The 22,018-nt window shown below is 34.8% G+C and overlaps 1 protein-coding gene across 1 annotated transcript in view; it reads left to right on the top strand.

The window, feature by feature from the left end:
* Positions 1–22,018, top strand: part of VPS13C (vacuolar protein sorting 13 homolog C) — a 206,614-nt gene that overhangs the window by 32,711 nt on the left and 151,885 nt on the right. Inside the window, exons 6-10 of the mRNA XM_043981954.1 lie at positions 5,320–5,382; positions 7,293–7,358; positions 7,645–7,754; positions 18,082–18,141; positions 21,721–21,780. Coding sequence (XP_043837889.1) covers positions 5,320–5,382; positions 7,293–7,358; positions 7,645–7,754; positions 18,082–18,141; positions 21,721–21,780 — 359 coding nt within the window. The remainder of the gene's footprint in view (positions 1–5,319; positions 5,383–7,292; positions 7,359–7,644; positions 7,755–18,081; positions 18,142–21,720; positions 21,781–22,018) is intronic.

Here is a 22,018-nt window from a genome sequence, read left to right as displayed (position 1 = left end):
CCTTTGTAATACTGTGTATTTTATTTTATACATTTAAATTTATTATTCTTAAATGAGGTCTGTAGGTTTTCCCGGACTGCCAAAGAGCTCCATGATGCAAAATGTTAAAAACCTTTGCTCTAAGGCCTCTTCCAGTTTTAACGTTCTCTGAATCAGTGGAAGGAAGAATAACTTAGAAAACTTTGGAATTCCATCCTTTTTCTATGACAGTGAACAAATCAATGTATTTTTCCTATAGTCATAGTATATTAATATTATACCTGAAAGTTGGTTTTTTTCTTCCTCTCTCATCTTCAAAAATATACTTCATAGCCTGCAAATGATGGGTGGATGGAGATTATAATTGGTAGAGATTTTTTTAAGAAAAAAGACTAAACACTTCTAATATGTTGTAAAAATATGCATGGTACATTTTCTTATCCTGGGAATTGACATTTTAGTTGGCACTCTTAAAGCACATATCTATTCTTTATACGCTTAAGGTTTTTTTTTTTAAATGAATTATGCTATTAGCTCCTACAATTAAGACTTCTAATGCCGTTAAGTTTAGGGGAGGGAACATGTAAAAATAATTTAAGATGGAAGATAGTGATTTTGTATAATTTGAATAGGTACATCTATTATAAAAGCAACAGAAATTTTGGTTGCCATGGTAGTAGTAACTGAAACTTAGAAAATTAAACTGACTTTAATATTACCACCTGAGTTATATAAATGAAAAAAAATTTCTTTATAAAAATGAGGTGGATGGGTACATGTATTTGTATTTTTCCCCCCACCTTAATTGACTTTTCTTTTTTTTAAATTAATTTTTATTTTATTTTCTGTTTTGAATTCTCTCCCTTCTACCTCCCTCTACTCACCCTCCCTCCCCATTGAAAAAAGGAAAACAAAGCCTTTTTTTCACATATTATCAAATACTTTCAAGACCTGAATGAACTATGTAAAGTGAAGTAAACAGAACCAAGATAATAATTTATACAATAATAAAAATTTGCTAGAAATAAAAATTTAATTGACCTTATAGATACTTACTTCACTCATACAGATGAAAAATACTTTTCTAGATGCTTCTGTGAACAAACTCACTGATTAACTTCCTTACATTTGCTATGAAATATATAAGTAGTCCTTGCTTTTTTATTCACATTCTTTCAAAGCAGTCTGATTAACAACTATGCTATATCATTTAAAAATGTTTTTAAATTGAGATCTTTATTTTTACATGATCTTCATTTCCCAATATAGCCCTTACCCTTCCTGCCAGAGATCCATCCCTTGTAACAAAGAATAAAAAAGAAAGCAAATATTTTAAAAAGGGGGAAGTTATATTTTTCTTTTTAGGATTTTAATTTTTAGGACATTTTGAGTACCAGTTGTGGTCTAGGGAGGCAAATGGTTGTAGTGGGAAAGGAGAGGTAGACTTGTGATATAGAGAGGGAAATGGCTCCCTTCTAATCAGATTAAAAAAAAAATACTTTAGAGGATAATCTGCTATAAGTGCCTCCATTTTCTTTCCTCTCATTCTCTTAACTCTTTCCAGGCTGGCTTCTGACCTTATTATTCAACTGAAACATCTCCAGAGGTACCATTGATCTCATTGCCAAATCTAATGACCTTTTCTTGATCTTCATCATTGTTCCAGTGATCAAATCCTTTTTCTACTTTTGTAATATTACATATATATTTTAATATGTGTTGGTAATATTACATATAATTATTACATATAATTATATTTATATAGCAAGAAATATAATTGTAATTTTTACAATTATATTACAGTAATATGCCTTTGTAATATTTCTGCTATATGGTTTCTCCCTCTCCCTTCCCCCAGACCATCATCCACTTAGCTGTCAAATAGATTTTCCTAAAGCTCATGTCTGACCATATCACCCCTTTCTTTGGTCAGTTCTAGTGGCTATCTGTTACCTCCAGAATCTCATATAAGCTCTTCTTTTAGCTTTTAAAATCCTTCATAACCTGGCCCCTTATTATTTTTCTAGGCTTCTTATATCTTATTCCATTCTATATACTCTGTAATTCAGTGTCACTGGGTTGCACACAAGGCACTCTGTCCCTTGATTCTTAGTATTTTCATTTTATTTCTCTCATGCATGGAATGATCTCAACTCTGCTTCTGGGCTTCTGTGACTTCTTTCAAGTCTACTTAAAGTTCCAACTTCTGCAAGAAGCCTTTCCCTGTCTTCCTCAGTCTTAATGCCTTCTCTCTGAGACTACCTCCAATTTTTCCTCTATGTCATATTTGTATATAGTTGTTTTCATGTGTCTTCCCCATGAGACTGTGAACTGCTTGAGAGCAGGGACTGATTTTTACCTTTCTTTGTATTCTCAGCACTTAGCACACAGTACCTGGTACATAATAGGCGCTTAATAAATGCTAGTTAGTTGCTAGTTGAGATAGAAGGAGGAATTGGTGAGTAAGCTATATTTAAACATATACTCATGATATTTATTTTCAGAGAGATGAAAAAAATTGCCAGATTTTAACTGCAGAAGCTATGTACTACATATTCAAACATTTATAATTTGTGGTGTAATGTAGAGTGGGGTGTGGAACAGTAATGGATGCTATCCTAACCACATGTAAATACTTTTTAGCATTCATTTTTTAAAAATTTGAGTTCCAAATTCTTTCTCTCCCTCCTGCCCCTCCCCCTTCCCCTAAAAGGCAAGTAATATGATATTGGTTATACATGCAGAATATATTTCCATATTAGCCATATTACAAAAGAAAATACCGAACCCCCCCCAAGAAAATAAAGTAGAAAAAGTATGCTTCAGTCTTCATTCAGAGTTCATCAGTTCTCTCTCTGGAGGTGGATAGCATTTTTCATCTTGGGTCCTTCGGAATTGTCTTGGATCATAGTCTTGATCAGAGTAGTTAAGTCTTTCACAGTTTATCATCCTTATAATGTTGCTGTGACTGTGTACAGTAATTCTTATAGTTCTGCTCATTTCAATTTGCATGAGTTCATATGTCTTCCCAAGTTTTTCTAAAACCATCTTGTTATTTCTTATAGCATAGAGCTGCTGCTTCTTCTTCTTTTATTTTTTGGTGAGGCAATTGGGGTTAAGTGACTTGCCCAGGGTCACACAGCTAGTGTTAAGTGTCTGAGGTCGGATTTGAACTCAGGTTCTCCTGAATCCAGGGCCGGTGCTTTATCCACTGTGCCACCTAGCTGCCCCTTGCCCGAGAAATTTTTCTGTGACCTTGGGTGGATAGGTATATAAAATAGGTAGACATAACCTTTTACTGTTGCCAAATTTTTCATGACCTCCACATTTAGTTGCATGACTCCATATAGCTGTCATTTTAAGTCAAGCAACAGACATTTATTAAGAACTTGCAATGTTCCAGGCCCCTTGCTAAACACTGGGGATAAAAAGAAAGGCAAGAAGCTCACAGTATAATGGGGGAGAAACATGCAAACCCCTATGTAAAAGAAAAGATAAAGGATAAATTGGAGATGATCTCAGAGGGAAAGCACTGGCATGAAGGGGCATTGGCAAAATCTTCTTATAGAAGGTGGGATTGTAATTGAGACTTGAAGGGTGCCAAGGAACCAGGAGACAGAGATAAGAGAGCATTCCAGGCATGGGGACTTGTCAGTGAAAATGTTCAATCAGGATAAATAGAGTGTCTTATGACTACAGAGTATATGTAGGGGAGTATGGTCTAAGGAGCCTGCAGAGATAGGAAGGGGCCAGGTTATGAAGGGCTTTAAAAGCCAAACAGAGGGTTTTTTTGTTTGCTTCTGGTGGTAGTAGGGAACCATTCAAGTTGATTGGATTGGGAATTCGTGTGACTTGGTCAGACCTGAGCTTTTCTAAGTTAACCTTTGATAATTGAATGGAGGATGGTTTTGAGTAGGGAGAGACTTAAGGCAGGGAGACCACCTGGAAAATTGTTGCAAAAGCTTAGGCATGAGATGTTGAGGGTCTGCACCAGTGTGGTGACAGTGCCAGGTAAGAAAAAGAGTAATCAATGAGAGAGATTATCAAGGTTTTCCACAATAATCATATTAGATACTTTATCAAAAGCTTGGCTGAAATCTAGGCAAACTGTATCCATATAGTTTAGTAATTCTGTCAAGAAAGGAAATCAAGATGATATTTTATTGATGAAACCTGATGGCTCTTTGTTGTCACCATTTCTCTTTCACCAATGATTGGTTTGAAATGGTTTCTATGGACACTGATCGGAGAAGGGCCACTTCTTCATCAGAAACTGAAGTGAAAGAGTAGAGAATAGGTAATATTAAGGGTCTTTAAGATGTAGAATAAAGGGGAGAAAAGTGAATTCATGTTGAATGGCATCTCAATAACGTATGATTTGAAGTCTGCTTCGAGGGATGGCTGAAAATGGTGGTGTCTAGGTTTAGAGAGAAGGGAAGAGTTGTGCAATTTAAAAAAAAATCTTATTTTTATTTATATATTTTTATATTACCTTCATTCCAGAAAACATCTCCTTTTTTCTCCTCAATGCAGAGAAATGAACATTCCTTATAACAAAGCTTTTCAAAGAGAAAGGGGAAAAAAACACCCCAGATCATTAAAACCAACCAACACATCAACCACGTCTGAGAGTGTATATAGTATTCCAAACCTGTAGTCTCCCACATCTGAAGAGAGGGGAGGGAATTGCATTTTCTTGTTTCTTTTCCTTGGCCAAATTTGGTCAGTATGATTTGTGTAATATTATGAAAAATCCTTGTAGCTTAATAATTTTTTTTTGTTGTTTCAAATCTTCCATGTCCCAGGTGATAGAGTCCTTTTCCTTTCAATAAGAAATTGTTGTTCTTTTTGAATACTTAAATTATCTAAATTCCTGTGTAGTAGAATCAAAACTAGATCATTATGCCATGCCAGTTTTTCATCTCTCACCATGCAGAAAGAAACAAAGTACAAACAGATTTTGTTTAGGGATGTTTGACTATTGTTGATAAAGTCAGTAAAACATTAGCCATAGTTGAAGTGCTGCTCTCTAGATTTTGCAAATTACACATTATAACCATTGAAGATGAAATAAAATTTATTCAGTCTTGTATCTAAATGATAAAAATAGAACCACAGGAATGTTTTTTAGGAAACATTCTGGACAGAGATTATACTGAACTAACCTGTTCATTTAGGAATAGATTAGTTCAGCATAATCTCATCTCAATTGTCTTATTAAATGATATTTGATTCAGTGAATTTTCTTTAAGTATATGTTGTATATTAAATGAAAGGTAAATTTCTTCAACAATCTTATAAATACCTTGCATTTTGGTTATTGCTACCATGGGGATGCAGGCGTACACTCAGGGGAATTCATTTATGGCTTGGAGAACTTTGTTTACAAGGACGTCAAGCCGGGTGGGTATGCATGGTTAATTACATTACTTTCTCTAATTACAAAATAAGCACTTTTTCACGCTTGTTTTTGGGTTAAAGTCCATTTATTGTGGAGTACTTTTGGATAATATGGGAATATAATTTATAATTTCACTAATTTGGGAGCCTGTACTGCTGCTTCAGTGTTATTTAAGTAACTTTTGGAGTTTTAAAATCTTGGCTTATGGCTTTTGTTGTACTTTACATTTTTAAGCCATTTTAAGACCACATATAAAAATTTGGTTTTTCACAAAAGGATGATGATTTGCTTTGCTGAAGGATTCACAGTAGTATTCCTTTATATAATAAACTCCCTGGGTATACTGTAAATTACAGATGACTATATTAACATCTAGCTTCTGTAGAACTTTAAAGAAATATGTATGTAAAGTAAGGTACATCTCTAAGTTTAATAAATAACAATGAAAAGTTTGTCTTTATAAATAATGTTTCTTACTATCAAATGTGTTTTTTTGGGAGATCCAAGCATGATGGATCCTCAACAGTTGGTCTAGATTGTGTAGGTAATATTTGTAATATAGACTTGATAGACATGAGAATCTACATTGTTTCAGTGTTTACCTACAACATGTTCTAGCCTCCACCAGTTCTAGATAATTTTGCCAGATTTTCTAGGATATAAGCTGAGCTTTGGATCTAGTAATTCCATGATAACATTTTAATTACCTACTAATACTAATAAATAGCATCCGATAAGTGTTGTTAATACATTGTGACCTGAATAGGCTAATAATGCAAAGCAAAACCTCATTGAGATTCCACTTTTTTTTTAAAAATAAGCTTTCTTATGGTGAAAATTTTAGACTGGAGTTACTAGTATTGATTGTGAAATAATAGGATAATTTTGCTGAAGGTGACACAACTTGAGTATTTGGTTAGGTTTAAGATATAATTCATATTGCATGCTGGTTTTATGGTACCATCAAAGGGGTGATGAATCATAAATTTGCCAGTGATTTTAGATTTACATATACTCCTATATATCCCCTTCATATATTTTGCCTATTCTTTTTTTTATTCAGCTGGTTCAAGAATGTGAAGCAGGGAGGCACAAATTGCTACTATGGGCAAAAAAAAATCCATCTGTATTACTGAACATTTAAAATGTTGTATTCAGTAATTTAGTTTTATTAATTTGATGTCTTGGTTTTAAAATATAAGAAAAACTAGCCAACATATGCAAAACTAAAGTAATGATTTTAAACCTAAAGTAATGTTTTCTGAGTTTTTCCTTTATATTGCTAAAATATAAATCTAAACTATAATTAAAGAAATTTTGGGCCAAAATATTGTTATAAAATAAATTTTAGTTTATAGTTTCTTTAAGGACTCAATTTTGTGTTGTTTCTGTGCTCTATACATGCTTCCTTCTCTTCTGAAGTTAGTAAGGAGTTAATGCTGGTGATCACTGTAATCAATAATAAATAATGGTGTTAGCATTGTATTCTTATTATGCCCCTATGGTCCCTGCATCATCATATATCAGCACCTTTTCCAAAGGTTCTTCATCAAATCACTAATGTTAGGTTTCCAAAGTATTGTCAAAATGTTGAAGTTGAAAATGAAATTGTGAAAAGCTGGGAGAATATTTTTAAAGGGCAATATATATTAGACTATGTTGCCCAGTTTCAGGTAAATGTGCCTGCTAATTTTGTTTCTAGATTCCAAGAGATTATAAGCTTGGCAGTAGCTGGGTTTCAGAAGTTTTATTGGTACGTGGAATAGTAGAAGCCTGTTTTGAAAGAGGTAAAATGAAGATAGAGAGGTTTGATATTAGGAAGATATCTGTCTTTGCCTCTTGTTTTTCTTTTCTGTCTAATAGTCTAACGTGAATTCTATCCTTTTCTCACAAAAATGCTTCCATTGAGAAGGACGTAAACGTAAAAAGCACAAAAAGTATTTTAAGAAACCTTTTAAAGGTCTTGATCGCTCAAAAGGTAGGTTTGTGTAGTTTTTTATGATATGTATTATCTGAAATACATTGCTATGTGGTTTATTTCTTGGAAGGCATTCACTAAAATGTTATGTCAACTTAAAAAATGTCAATTTGGGGGTTGATAATGCTTCTTAAATATATAACAAAAAGCAGAAGATGAAAACTACCAGTGTTGTAAAATTTTTCTCTTTAAAATGTATTGACTTTTATGATCATTGTTTATCTGGTGTATCAAATCCAAATATGTACTATTTAATTCAATTTAACATTTTTCTATTTTCTCATAGATAAACCAAAGAAAGAAAAAAAGGATACATTTTTGGAAAAGCTGGCTACTCAGGTCATAAAAAATGTACAAGTGAAAATCACAGATATTCATATAAAATATGAAGATGATGTAAGTTCATTTTGCCATGCTTTTGATAATAATTTTAAAATCAATTAAATCTTTGACCCTACAGGTTAAAATTTTATACATATACATATACATATATATATATATATATATATATACATATATTTAAAAAGTAGGATTACCAGGATGTGGACATTAAAACAAATCTATTAATTTTCTTTAGGTAGTAAGTTCTTAATTTATCTATATGTGTGTTACATGTAGCAAATTTTTATTGGACTGTATTTGGCACAATTTTAATCCTAGATTGGTTTTCTTCTAATACCTTGTATACTTACATGTTTTCTATCCCCCTGTCCATTTGGTGAGTACTTAGAGAATGCATCTTTTATAATTAATTTGACTAAGCAAAAGTATGATTATGTGGGTAAAGTTGGTACAAAATATTATATACTGCACCCTAAGGTTAAACATGCAATTAATCTTTTATTTTACTTTTGTTGATTATGTGTTACTGCTGTCTTTCATTTATGTAGAATAGCAAAAGCTAGACTTATACATAAGAGATCCCTTCATCTATTCTTATAATTTTATAGGTGGCGGAGAGAACTCTCACAGTTATTTTCAGAGACATAAATAGAACCTAAGTGTTTTGATACCTTACAAATATATACCTATGTTCACTACCATGGTTAGTTCAAACACATGTACTAAAACACCTTCAGAAATCAAACTTTGCAAATGTACTGACATATATGATACCAGTTAATTTAGATATTTTATTGGTTTATATTGGTGAATTCACTACCTGTTATTTTTGTGAAATTTTTTCCAGTTCTGATATGCCTCATGATTGAATTTTTCTTAACTTTTTACAAAGCTTGTTAAATATGGATGAATGTTTCATTGAAGATTACAAAAACTTTCTTGAATACTTAATATCATATTTTTAAACATACCAGGTATTTATATTATTTGTCCAAATTACCTTTAAAACAAATTTCAGATAAGAAATAACTCATTAGAAGACACAATTTAACATTCTCCAAATTCTTCTAAGGAAGAAAGAAAGAATCATTTATCATATAGCTACTGTTTGTCAGGCATTGGGTTAATCACTTTGCAAGTATTATCTCATTTAATCCTCATAACAGCTTGCAAGGTAGGTGTTATTATTATCTCTATTTTCCAGTTGAGGAAACTGAAGAGGACAAAGGTTAAGTGACTTGCCCAGGGTCTTACAGTTTTTTAGAGTGGATTTGAACTATGGTTTTCCTTACTCTATACCTAGCATTCTATTCACTGAGCCACCTAGTTGTAGTTTCCATATGTAAGTGAAATGTCATTATTGAGGTATAGAACCTATGTTTGAATTTAAACACATAACCATTTACTTTCCAAGTAACATTATAGATATATTTTATTATATCAGACTAAAAACGGAATAGGAGAATGCATGTTAAGACATGTGTTGGAAAACATCTGTCATGGCTCTTAGGGTTTCTTGTCAATAATACCTTGATACAGGATCTAAGGTAAAAAGTAAAAAGATCCTCCTTGTTTTTAGCTTCTTCTGATTTGAGATTCTTAAGATTTGATTCAGTAGTATAATAAAAAATACCATGGAATATAAGAAGGAGGGAAGAAAGCCTCACTTGTTAATGGAGTAATAAAAATGCAAGCATAATGACTGTAGTTTGTGTTAAAATGAGAGAGAGTTAAAGAAAACTTGAGTGTATTTAAAGAAGAAAATTGTTTGGAAGAAAGTGGTATTTTGTTTTATAAAAAAAGTTTTAATGAAGCCATTTTCTTATCGTCCTGATGATGATAAGATACAGGGAGTTGAATAATATGATCTTTGATAACACATTAAGATATATTTGAGGAACTCACGACATGATCGCTCCAAAAACATCCAAATAATGCCATAGGGCAATTCCTGGAGCAGCAAAATCCACACAGGAATGTGCTGAGATCATTTTCCAACTAAGGACCACTTGGAAAGTCAGAAGGAGGGAGCTGCTGTGCTGAGACAACTCAACAGTCAGGCTGACACAGATCTAGTCTCAGAAAGGCCCTGCCAGAGAAAGAGAACCCCAGAGCCTCTGAATCAGCTGCAGCACCAGTGTCATCTGGAACTAAGCTTACAGTCTGGTGAGAGGGCTAAGCCCTTGGTAGGAGGGAGATTACAGGGTTCTCTGCTGGGGCTGAGGTGGAATTTGTGTTTTTCACCCCTGCTGGGAACCAGGAAGTAGGCTTGAGTAGCAGTGGCCTAGGTGGGGGAGGGGCACAGGCTCGTTGGAGCTGACAACCGTAGCATACAAAGCTGGTTGATTAGCAAGTTGATCATCTACGGACCAGGGAACAGGCCAGGTGAGTAAAGAACCTGATCCTCCTTAAATCTTACCACCTGGGACCTCCTGAAGCTTGGGATACTGCAACCTGGAAACAGTGCCCCACTTGAGGGAGCTAAAAGTCAAGTAAAAGAAAGGCAAGATGAGCAGACAGAGAAAGGTGAGGACCATAGAAAGTTTCTTCAGTGACAAGGAAGATCAAGGTGCACCCTTAGAGGAATATGTCAGTGTCAGGGCCCCTATATCTAAAGTTTCCAAGAAAAATACGAATTGGTCTCAGGCCATAAAGGTGCTCAAAAAGGACTTTGAAGATAAAGTTAGAGAGGTAGAGGAAAAAATGGAAAGAGAAATGAGGGTGATGCAGGAAAGACATGAGGAAAAAAGTCAACAGCTTGAAAAGCCAAATGAAAAAGCTCTCTGGTGAAAATAATTGCCTAAGAATTAGGATTGAACAAATGGAAGCCAGTAACTCTATGAGAAACCGAGACACAATAAAGCAAATCCAAATGAATAAAAAAATAGAGGGCAATGTGAAATATCTTCTTGGAAAAACTGCTGAGCTGGAAAAAAGATCTAGGAGAGATAATTTGAAAATTATTGGTCTACCTGAAAACCATGACCAAGGAAAGAGCTTAGAAATCATCTTCTAGAAGCAGAAGGTAAAATAGAAATTGAAAGAATCCACCAATCACCTCCTCAAAGAGATCCCAAAAGGAAAACTCCTACGAATATTATAGCCAAATTCCAGAGCTCCCAGGTCAAGGAGAAAATATTGCAAGCTGCCAAAAAAGAAAGAATTCAGGTGCTGTGGAGCCCCAGTCAGGATAGCACAAGATCTAGCACCTTCTACATTAAAGGACTGGAGGGCATGGAATATGATATTCCAGAGGGCAAAGGAATTGGGATTACAACCAAGAATCACCTACCCAGCAAAACTGATTATATCTTTCAAAGGAAAAAATGGGAATTCAGTGAAAAAGAGGACTTTCAGATATTTGTGATGAAAAGACCTGAACTGAATGGCAAATTTGACTTTCAAATACAAAACCCTAGAGAACCATAAAAAATTGGAGTTGGGGAACATACCTGGGGTCGTGCAGTGGGTGACTGTCTTGTGTCTGAGGGCAGGTTTTGGCTGGGATCCCCCTGGGTCTGGGGTGGATGCTTTGACCACTCTGTCACCTAGGTGCCCCATGATGACATCTTTAGGGTAAAATTGAAGGGCGAGAGCAATGCACTGGGGGAGGGGGAAGGGCAGAGGTAGCATGAGGTGAAATCCACATGAAAGAAACAGAAAAGGGCTTATGGAATGGGGGAATAGCTGAGGGAGGAGCAGGGCAGTAATTGAATTTTATACTCATTATAATAGGCTCAAAGACCTTAATCTCATCAGAGTTGGCTCAAGGAGGGAATAACACACACACACCCAATCTGGTGGAATAATCTATTTAATATGGGCAGTAAATGAGCCTAACACTCATCAGAATTGGCTCAAGGAGGGAATAACACACACTCAATTCAGTGGAGTAATCTATCTAACCCTGCAGGAAAATAGGAGGGGAAGGAGATAAAGAGAGAAGGGCAAAAGAAGGGAGGGTAGATTGGGGAAGGGGACAGTCAGAAGCAAGTCCCTTTTGAAGAGGGATAGGGTGAAAGAAGATAGGTAATAGAGTAAATATCATAGAGAAGGGAATAGGATGGAGGGAAACAGTTAACAATAGTAATCATGAAAAAGAGAAAAGGGGAAAATTGTACAAAAAATATTTATAGCAACTCTTTGTGGTGGCTAAGAATTGGGAATTAAGGTAATGTCCATCAATTAAGGAATGACAGAAGAAGCTGTGGTATATGATTGTGGTGGAATGGTATTGTGCTATAGGAAATGATAAATAGGATGATCCCAGAAAAACCTGGAAAGACTCATATGAACTGATGTATAGTGAAGTGAACAGAACTGGGAGGATATTGTGCATAGTGACAGCAGTATTGTTTGATGAGCAATTGTGAATGATTTAACTACTCTCAGTAATACAGTGATTCAAGACAATCCCAAGGGACTAATGAAGCATACTATCCACTCCCATGGAAAGAATGGATAAAAAGAGCACTTGTGGATTGTACATATATAACCTATATCAGATTGGTTGCTGTCTTGTGGAGGGGGTAGGAAAGGGAGGGAGGGAGAAAAATTTAGAACTCTAAATCTTATGAAAATGAATGTTGAAAACTACCTTTGCATGTAACTAGAAAAAATAAAATGTTTATTGAAGAACCCCCCCCCCCAAAAAAAAAGATATATTTGAATTTCATTTACTCTTTTTTGGGACAAAATTGCCTCAGTTTACCCAAATAACTCGAGGAGACCACCAAGTCAAGCAGAGGCAGATTTATTACATTCTCATGAGAACAGACGACCCCATCCTAGGAATGAGGAACACAGTAATGGGCTCATGAGTTGGTTTTTTGTGGAAGTTTTGAGGGGGGGGCATCCCTCGTGCCCAGGGTGAGCTCACAGTCTTAACATCCAATCCTGTCTAACCCAGGATGCATGTTGAGCTCGTGATCAGGGTATGAATGCATCCTCAGCTATGTCTGAGAGCTGGGGGGAAAGGGGAGGGGGAAAAGGTCAAACCAAGGGAGGGTGGAAGGCTGAAACCACTCCAAACCGTTCTACCAGGGTAAGGAGGGGCAAGGGGGAAAGAAGCGAGTGATGGTACCAGGCGCTGGTACTAGGAGCTAGGGTTTAGGAATGTAAAAAGGGGGAGGTAGTATCTGGGTGGGGTCTGCAGTAGCAGGAGATGTCTTCTGCCTAGTCATAGAGCAAGGTGGGGGGGGGCGGCACAGGGCAGTAAGGGGTGTGTTATAGCAACAGCATAACTAACCCATAACAAGGACTCGGGGTTTGGAATGTAGGCTGGGGGTGGGAAGGGGTACCAGGGTACATCAGGTTCAGTAAGGCAAGATACATGATTTCTATTATAATCTATGGAATAAAACATGAACAAAATGATCTGACTATAACAGGGACTGGGGGCTGGGTACTTTCCAGACCCCATCCTCAGAATCTGAACTGACTCAAGTCTACTTATCCCATATACTCTGTTGTATATAAATCCAGTTAGAATTACAGATAAAGCTAAATGGTGTTCTTCTACTTGCAGTTGCACATGGATAAAATTCTGATATTTTTCTGGAATGTATCCTGGGAATCAGAGGATAATATGCTTTTCCCAGTTACTTAAAAAAGTTGTGTCTGATAACAGAATTCCATTTAGCTTCAATGGTTATAAGTGCTACTATTAAACTCATAAGTGCAAGGAAGCATATTTTGTTATTTAATTTTTTTTCCATGTGTATAGCACAGTGCTTTGTACATTGTAGATATTTAATAAAAGTAATAAGTACATATTTATGTAATATAGATAATAGATAATAGTGTATGTGTGTGTGTGTGGGGCACGTGTGTGTGACAAAATCCAACAGGATGTTGTTAAAGAATCTTGTTGACAGACAGCATGACATAAAGCCAGCCTAGAAGTCAGTAATACTTATGTTCAAGGCTTACTTCTGACATATATGTGTGACTTAGGCCAAGTTACTTAAGTAACTTTTACTGTCCTAAGCAACTCTGTTAGACTTTAAGTTGTAGAGCCGTTCTACTTTGGTTCAAGGGGCTTTCCTTGCTGGGAGTTCAGTAATACCAAAGAAATTATTATTCTGGGCCAAACCTACCTCCCTCCAAAACAAAACAAACTCTTGTGATATATTAAAGTTCTTTGATGGCTAACAAACCAGCTAATGAGTTTTTAAAATATCAGTACAATCTGGGGATTACAACATAATTTTGGAAATAATTGCAAACATTAGATTTATTCTTATGTTGGGGCTAAAATTAATTAAATTCTCCACAAGAATGGTAATACTAGGGGAAAAGCCCAAATATATTTTAGATAAACCTAAAATATTACTTTAGTCCAAATGGTACCCAAACAAGAATCCTTTGAACAGTATACTCCTGTACAGTAAATCCAGCCACTTCTGTAAGATTGCAAATAAAGGGGTACCCTGTACTTCCCAAGGTAGACCATTCTATTTTTGGATAGCTTTAACTGTTGGGAAGATTTTCTTTATATCAGTTCTAAATCTACCTCTTTGCAACTTCCCTCTTTTGTTATTGATCTACCCTTTGATACTAAATAGCACAAGTTAGTACTTTTTGTACATTACAGCCTTTCAAATACTTGAAGACAGCTATAATATAGTTTCCTTTCCTCTTCACCCCAAGCCAAGTCTTTTACAAGTTAAACATGATGTGTCCTGTACACCTGTAATCTCAGCTGCCAGAGATCTCTTGAGTTTGGGAGTTCTGAATTGCAGTGGGCTTTGTAGAATGGCTCTCTGTGCTATATTAGGCCTCAATATGATGGGCCCCTGGAAGCAGAGGCCATCAGGTTGCCTAAGGAGATGAAAACTGGCCCAGGTCAGAAACATAGTAGATCAAAGCTCCTATGCCCATCAATAGTGGGATCAAGTCCTGGGTGAGATGGGAAAGCCCATTAAAAAATTTTTTTTTGAGCTAAACATTCCCATTTTCTTTAACCGAACCTCATATGTCACATCAGAGATTATCTCAAGATCCTTTATTTGGGTTTCACTCCTGGATATTTTCCATGTCATTGTCTTTGCCAATACATGGTGCTTACAATATTTCAGATGTTGTATGACCCCAGGGTTGAATACATCACTTCCCTTGTTCTGAATACTGTGCTTTTCTTAATATAATTTAAATTCACATAAGCCATATCATACTAGATGGCACACATGTATTATATTCATCTTGCAGTCCACTAAAACCACATAGTATTCTTCTAATGGGCTGCTATGTAGTTAAACCTCTCTTCTTTGTACTTGTAAAATTGATTTTTGAACCCATCTAGAAAACTTTACTCTTATCCATATTGAGTTTCATCTTATTAGATTCACTTTAGTTTTTTAGATTTCTTAAGTGTTGACTTTATGCATTGTGAAGATATCCTTCTTAGCATCTGTCATTGCAAATTTGATATTCATACAGGGTCACTGATTTTTTTTTTTAATGAGATATTTTATTTTTTCCGTTACATGTAAAGATAGTTCTCAACTTTTGTTTATACATGCTTTACAATTTCAGATTTTTCTCCCTCCCTCCCCTCCCTCCCCCCTCCCCTAGACAGCAGGTAATCTGATATAGGTTATGTCTATATATCTCTATACATATACATATAGATATATATATACACACACATATATATACACATAATAACATTAATCCTATTTCTGCATTAATCCTGTTACAAGAGAATCAGAGCATTAGGGTCACTGATTTAAAAAAAAAAAAAGTTAAATAGCACAAGGACAGAGATATTAAATATGGGGCATTCTACTAGTATTGTTCTTCTGAGATTATTGAACTCTTAATGATTATTTTTATGTCTGTTTCTAATCTATTCCTTTGTACTATTGTCTAAACGATATCTTTCTTGTCCAGAAGAATAGTATAAGGTACTTTGTCAAATACCTCTCTTAAATCTTAGGTACATTAGATCTAGAGTAGTCCTCTGTTATGCTAGTCTAGTAACCCTGTCAAAGTAAGTGAGGTTAGTCTATTATAACCCATTATTGTTGAAACCACACTGACTCTTTGTGATCCCTAGTTCTTTTTCTGGGAGTTTCATTTTAATTACCCCTTTAAAAGTACATTCTAGAATTTTGCCACAGATTGAATTCAAATTCATTATCTTATAGTTGTAGATTCCCATCTCTTTCTTATAATGCTGTAATTATTTTTTTTAAAAATCAAGATATTTTGTCTTTATAGCTCTGAAGCATGTCTCTCATTCTCCATGTATATTTAGGTATCATATCCTAAATAAGTGCTTTAGCAGTCACATCTGCCCTTTTTTTCCTGTGCCCTGATGACTCAGTCTCATCAAGAACAACTATTATGTATACTCTTTTATAGTTTTCCTGCTTATTTTGGGTTTCAACTTTCTATTAACCATTTCTGTCTCAATTTAAAAATGATTTCTTCTTGACAGACAAAGAAGAAGCAAAATAAAGGTTGAGTAGTTTTATTATTACTTATTCTTTCTGAGGGTGTATTTTGATCTTCCTTGTAACCAAAGAAACTTTCTAGGGTTAGTATTTTTTTCTGTTTGCTCATTTTGCCAGCCTATTTCTTGACTTTTAAGGCCTTCTTAAAGTGGGCCACTGTTTCCAGGCTGCACTATCCCAAGCTTTGGGGGGGGGGTGTCCCATGTGGTACGATTTAAGGAGAGGCATGTTTTTCACTCCCTTGGCCTATGCTCTGGTCTGCAAGCAATCCTCTGACCCTCCGGCCCTCTGACCCGGAAGAGAATCCTGTTCCATTGTGGCTGCAAACTCTAGCGTGCCTATGTCCCTCCCCAACTTAGACCACCACTCAAGACTTCGACCTGGATCCTAGCTCAGGCAGAACAGGAGAGTCCCGCCTCAGCACCAGCAGAGGCCCCTATAATCTCCCCCTGGCCAACCACTCCACCCCTTCACCATCTGTGAGCTGAGTTCCAGAAGCAGCTACTGCTGCAGCCAATTCCAAGGCTCCTCTGGGACAGCCTGCCTGGGACTGGATTTGCGCCATGCAGTATGCAGCTGTGCTCCATTCTCACCCTACAACAGATCTTTCTTGCTGACCTTCTAAGCTGTCTTTGGCTGGAAAATGATCTCACCCCATCCTTTTGTTGGTTTATGTCAGTATGATTCACTGGGAATAATAGTAATCATCAGAATTGATAAATGTTGAATGGTTTTCTTTGCATTTCTGGTTAAATGCTCTTTTCCCCCTCAAAAAAGCCTATCTTTTTATTGTTAATGTCAGATTGACAAATATCTGCCTCATCACTGAGTCATCATTCACATATATTAGCCTCTTCATCCTTTTATCCTGTGTATCCACATCAGGAAGAATCTCATGGGAAGAAACTGATTTATTTCTTAGCTCCAAGTGTTCAGTGGTCTTCCTTTCCTTCCTTCTTTTTCTCACATTCTTCCTCCCTGAAACCTCCTAAGAAAACATAAGAATTCCATCTACCTCTTCAGATACTTTTGTCTTTTGTTTTCAATCTCATATACTACCTTTAATTCTCTTTTTTGTTTTAAAGGATTAGATACTTCATTCTCCTTGATAATCTGGAGTGGAGAGAAGTTCCTTAAGCCCCTTTACCTTATTTCCTAGAAGAGAAAATAGCTTTCAATTGATCATAGGTTGCATTAAATGCAAATACAAAAATCTTGTATTAGGTGTAATTGTTATCATTGGATTTTTTTATCATTGGATTTTTAAATAAAGAAAATTCATAATTTTGTCCTTGGTCCTCTATAAGGAAAAAAAAAATTCGGTTTCCCCTGGAATTTATATCTGGAATAAATTAGCATCCTTCATTATTTAGGTCATCACACAATTGGATACCATGTTTCAAAACGTAAGAAAAAATTTAAAGTACTCAAGCTCTAGAAAGTATGAAGAAAATTGAGGTTTTGAGTTGTGTAGATAAGTAAACATTGAGAGAGACGGTTAGGGTTATGGAGAGAAAAGGGTAGATAACAAATGCCTTTTACCCACCTTAACTGTATACAACACTGGACTCAGAGACCTGGAGAATTTTCTTTTTGCTTCACTGCTATTCATGATATCCTTCTCTGCACTTTAAGGGGTTAAAGTATGGATTCCTCCTGTCTCCTTACCCCCTATAAATCTACAAAATGTTGCCTTTTAGTGATTTCTTGGTGGATTTAAGCTTTGATCCATATAGGGGGAAAATATAGTTAATAAGATATTTATATCTATGATATATATATCTATATCTATCTATCTATCTATCTATCTATCTATCTATCTATCTATCTATCTATCTATCTATCTATATAGAGAGAGACATATTTTTTCTGTTTTGGAATGTTGTAGATTTCATTGTATATTTCATTTTTTCTCCTGATAGGTCACTGATCCAAAGCGACCTCTTTCATTGGGAATGACACTGGGAGAACTTAGTCTTTTGGTAATGTTGCTTTTATTTAAGTGGTTTTTATGGAATGTGTAAAATATTATTATAAAGACAGAGGGTGAATTATTTATTGCACTTACAGATTACTGTGAATATATTTATGTTTATGACCATTGCCCTTTTACAGTCTAGAGTATTAGATAAAAAGTTCTATCATATGAATTCTATATTTTTCTGAAAAATTGAGTTGGCTTTTATAAATAGTACCTTTAATAAAAAAATATTAAAATTATCTGTTATCTGTCTAAATTAAACATCAAGAATTTATTATGTACCTACTGTGAGATTTAAAATTGGATATTAGATCATAAATCTCCCCTACTTAACCTTTCCCTTAATTTATCTCCCAAACTAGTAAATGGAAGAAGCTTTTGGTTTTCTAGATAGACCTTTTTATTTATAGTTATGATAGTCACAAGGTGATATTGATTAGAAGGATAGGAAAGTAGAAACACAATACAAATCGTCTTAAGTCTAAGCTTAGTCTATATTCCTTATAAAAACTCACCAAACCGAAAAGGCCACCTTTGGAGAGAGAGAGTCTGTGCCGCGCCGTCAGGAGTCCCGCCAAGCAGGCAAAAGGCCTACTCTCGTTCTCTCCACCCCGGAAGTCAAAAACCCGGCAGGCAGTCTGACATGCGCAGCAGGCGGACTGTTCATCTCCTCCCCAAAAGGGTGGTCCTTGAAAAACTGGCGTCTTTCAGTTATCCTAACCGACTGTTAAAAACTTTCATATTTTACCACACTACTATGTATTGGCCACTGTCCTAGTCTCTGGGAATATAAATGAAATAGTCCCTCAAATTACTTAAATTCTGTAATCAAAAGCTAATTCTTAAAGTAAACTCTTTACAGCAATGAAGTTTATATCTTTGTGAGTGACTTGGAATTGCTGCACAATGCTACATTCAGAATTTCCCCTTTCAGTTTTTGTAGCTTGACTTATTGAGGCAATCAAATTATATGCCTTGAGTTGAAGACATAGATAGGAAAATATAAACCAAAAGTCCCCAACAACCTCTAGCACTTGAATTTTTTTTTTACAGGAGGTTTATATTAAAGTTTTGACCTGTTAAGGAAAAGAAATTTTACCTTTTTGGTTCTCAGTTTTAAATAAAATATTTCAGTGTTTGAAACTGTTACCTTTTCTATTTAATAGAGAAGCTGACACGTTTATTTTAAAGGAAAAATAAACCCCGTCATGGTACAAATGCTACCCAACAATACCAATAGATTTCTGAAAGAACAGAAATAATTCCACAAATTCTACAGATATCTTTAAAATTATGGTACTTGTGTATATATGTCTAAAATTTGTTAAATATACTTGTGAAGATTTTTAAATAGGTAAATTGTGATTCAGAAAGATGTTTATTTGCAGGATAGTGATAATTTTTAATAAATATTTTTATTTAAAGTTTTGAGTTCCAAATTTTATCATTTCTTCCCTATCTCCCTTCCCCCTTCCTTGAAGAGATAAACAATCAGATATAGGTTATACATGAGTAATTATATAAAACATTACCATATTAGTCATTTTGTATAAGAAAACTTGAATAAAAGAAAAAATGAAAGAAACTGAAAAATGGCATGCTTCAGTCTGTGTTCAATCAATATTAGTGCTTTCTTTGGAGGTGGATAGTATGCTTCATCATTAGTCTTTTGGGATTGTCTTGGATCATTTTTGAGTTTGAAATACTGAGCTAGATGATCTCTCATATCCTTCTTTTCAGCTCTGATGTTCTCTGATCGTGAAATATTCATGGAGTTTGTACAAAGCTTTAGTGTTTATAGAATAAGTTATAAATACCTTTTGAGCATAAGTATACATTTAAATTTGGATTTCTTCCATTATGACAGCAAAGGTAGAGTGAGAAGAGTAGAAAATTCCTACTTAGGGAGCTTAGGAGTAAATGTTTTAAGCCTAGTGAATTATATACTGAAGTCAGAGACATTTTTTCTTGGGTTACTGTTAAAAAAAATCATGGGCCACATAATTTAAAGGCAAACTTAATTGTATTATTTTTTTCAAAGTACCAGAGAAATTTCATTAATTTAAATTAAGACAGGAAACATAAAACTATTTTAGTTGTATTCATAGAATATATCTCTTGTCAATATTATGGCCATGGAAGAAACAGAAAATGGAAATGGAAAGAAAATTTGGAGGTAGAGACAGGTAGGTGGAAGAAGAAAATGAGATAGGAGATAAAGGCACAGAAGCAATTAGGAAAGAGAAGTTATGCCTACATAATTCAGTTTGCCTAAAAGTGTGGAAACTATTTCAATGTTTTTTGAAAGCCTTGAGAGGTACACATTTAAACATATTTTTAACTGCTTTTCTATTTTTGGAAAAAAAAAAAATCCTAGCAGTCTTGTGACATTTATGTCACTTTATGTGACTGAATTTGTTAGACACATTTTCTTTTCTTTCTTTTTTTTGGGGGGGGGGGCGGGGCAATGGGGGTTAAGTGATTTGCCCAGCGTCACACAGCTTGTAAGTGTCAAGTATCTGAGGCCGGATTTGAAGTCAGGTACTCCTGAATCCAGGGCCGGTACTTTATCCACTGCGCCACCTAGCCGCCCCTGTTAGACACATTTTCAAAAGTTAGATTCTTGTTTACTTTAAGATGAGCACCCTTTCAGCCCCTTCCCTCTTCTTCACCCAGGTTAATCTTCCATTCTTTTTTTTTTTCCTTCTTTTCTTCCTAGTTTCTTCTTCTTACCCTTATAAATATACATAGGAAAGCAATGTAGCCTTGGTTCTATAGCAGATTTATTTTTTTAAACTAGTCTCTATCCTCTCTTTTTAAGTGCAAATCCCTTTTTATACTTTATTTCAACATATATTTTAGAAGCTAGTTTTTACAGATACTCAACCAAATATTCAAGTAAATATTGTTTCCAGTATTGTAGTTAGTGATCTATCCATGCCCTTCCATCCTACTCTATAGCTTAAAAAATATTGCCTTAATGATATATATGTGTGTGTGTGTGTGTGTATATGAAATGTTTTAATTTCTACCTACAGTTTGGAAGCATAGGTATTCTTGAAAAAAGACTTCTTTGTTTTCAGTGGAGGAAAAGAAATAATTGGTATCTCTGTAAAGTGGATAGTGGAGTTTCTCATTTTTGTTCTCTTTGGCGAAATAATAGCTTATTATATTTTAGTGTATTAATGCTAACAACTTTAAAGGCCACATTATGTATGTTTTCACATAATCAAACATTATTAAATCACCTCTTGGTATTGGTTTTACAAGCAAAATTAAGTAAAGAAGTAGATCTGAATAATTTTTCCCCTTAATAAATATTTTAAAATATTCTATGAATTATGAACTGGTTAAAATAACTCAGAGTTAGATAGAAAATCCAACTATTTCATTTTCACTGTTGTTTTTTCTGTTAAGTGACAGTAAAGTTATATTCTTCAGCAAAGAATCAGGGTCTGTATCATATTTCTTTTTTCTTTCATGTTCCTTTGTTTTGAGCAAAATATATTCAGGTTTTATGCATTTCAACAGCCAAAATATGTTTTCATTTTCTAATTTTGTCTTTCTTTTCATTCTTTAGACTACTAATGAAAATTGGACTCCATGTATTTTAAATGAAGCTGCAAAGATCATATACAAGGTAATGCATTAGAGCTGAATTTTCACATTTCCTAATATAGAAAATTTTATTTTTTCTCTTGAAAATGCTTTGGTTTAATAGAATGTGTACTAAACTGAAGGCAGGAAATCTGGGTTCTAGTCCTGTCTTTATTACTCTCTGTATGACTGAGAAAATCACTTAACTTCTTGGGGTTTTAATTTCTTGGTATGTAAAATATACCCCCTTAATAGCTCCAAAATTCTGTGGTCTTAAATTT

This window comes from Dromiciops gliroides, chromosome 2 (genome assembly GCF_019393635.1).
Source record: "Dromiciops gliroides isolate mDroGli1 chromosome 2, mDroGli1.pri, whole genome shotgun sequence".
Taxonomy (NCBI): domain Eukaryota; kingdom Metazoa; phylum Chordata; class Mammalia; order Microbiotheria; family Microbiotheriidae; genus Dromiciops; species Dromiciops gliroides.
This window is presented reverse-complemented; position numbering and strand designations above follow the sequence as displayed.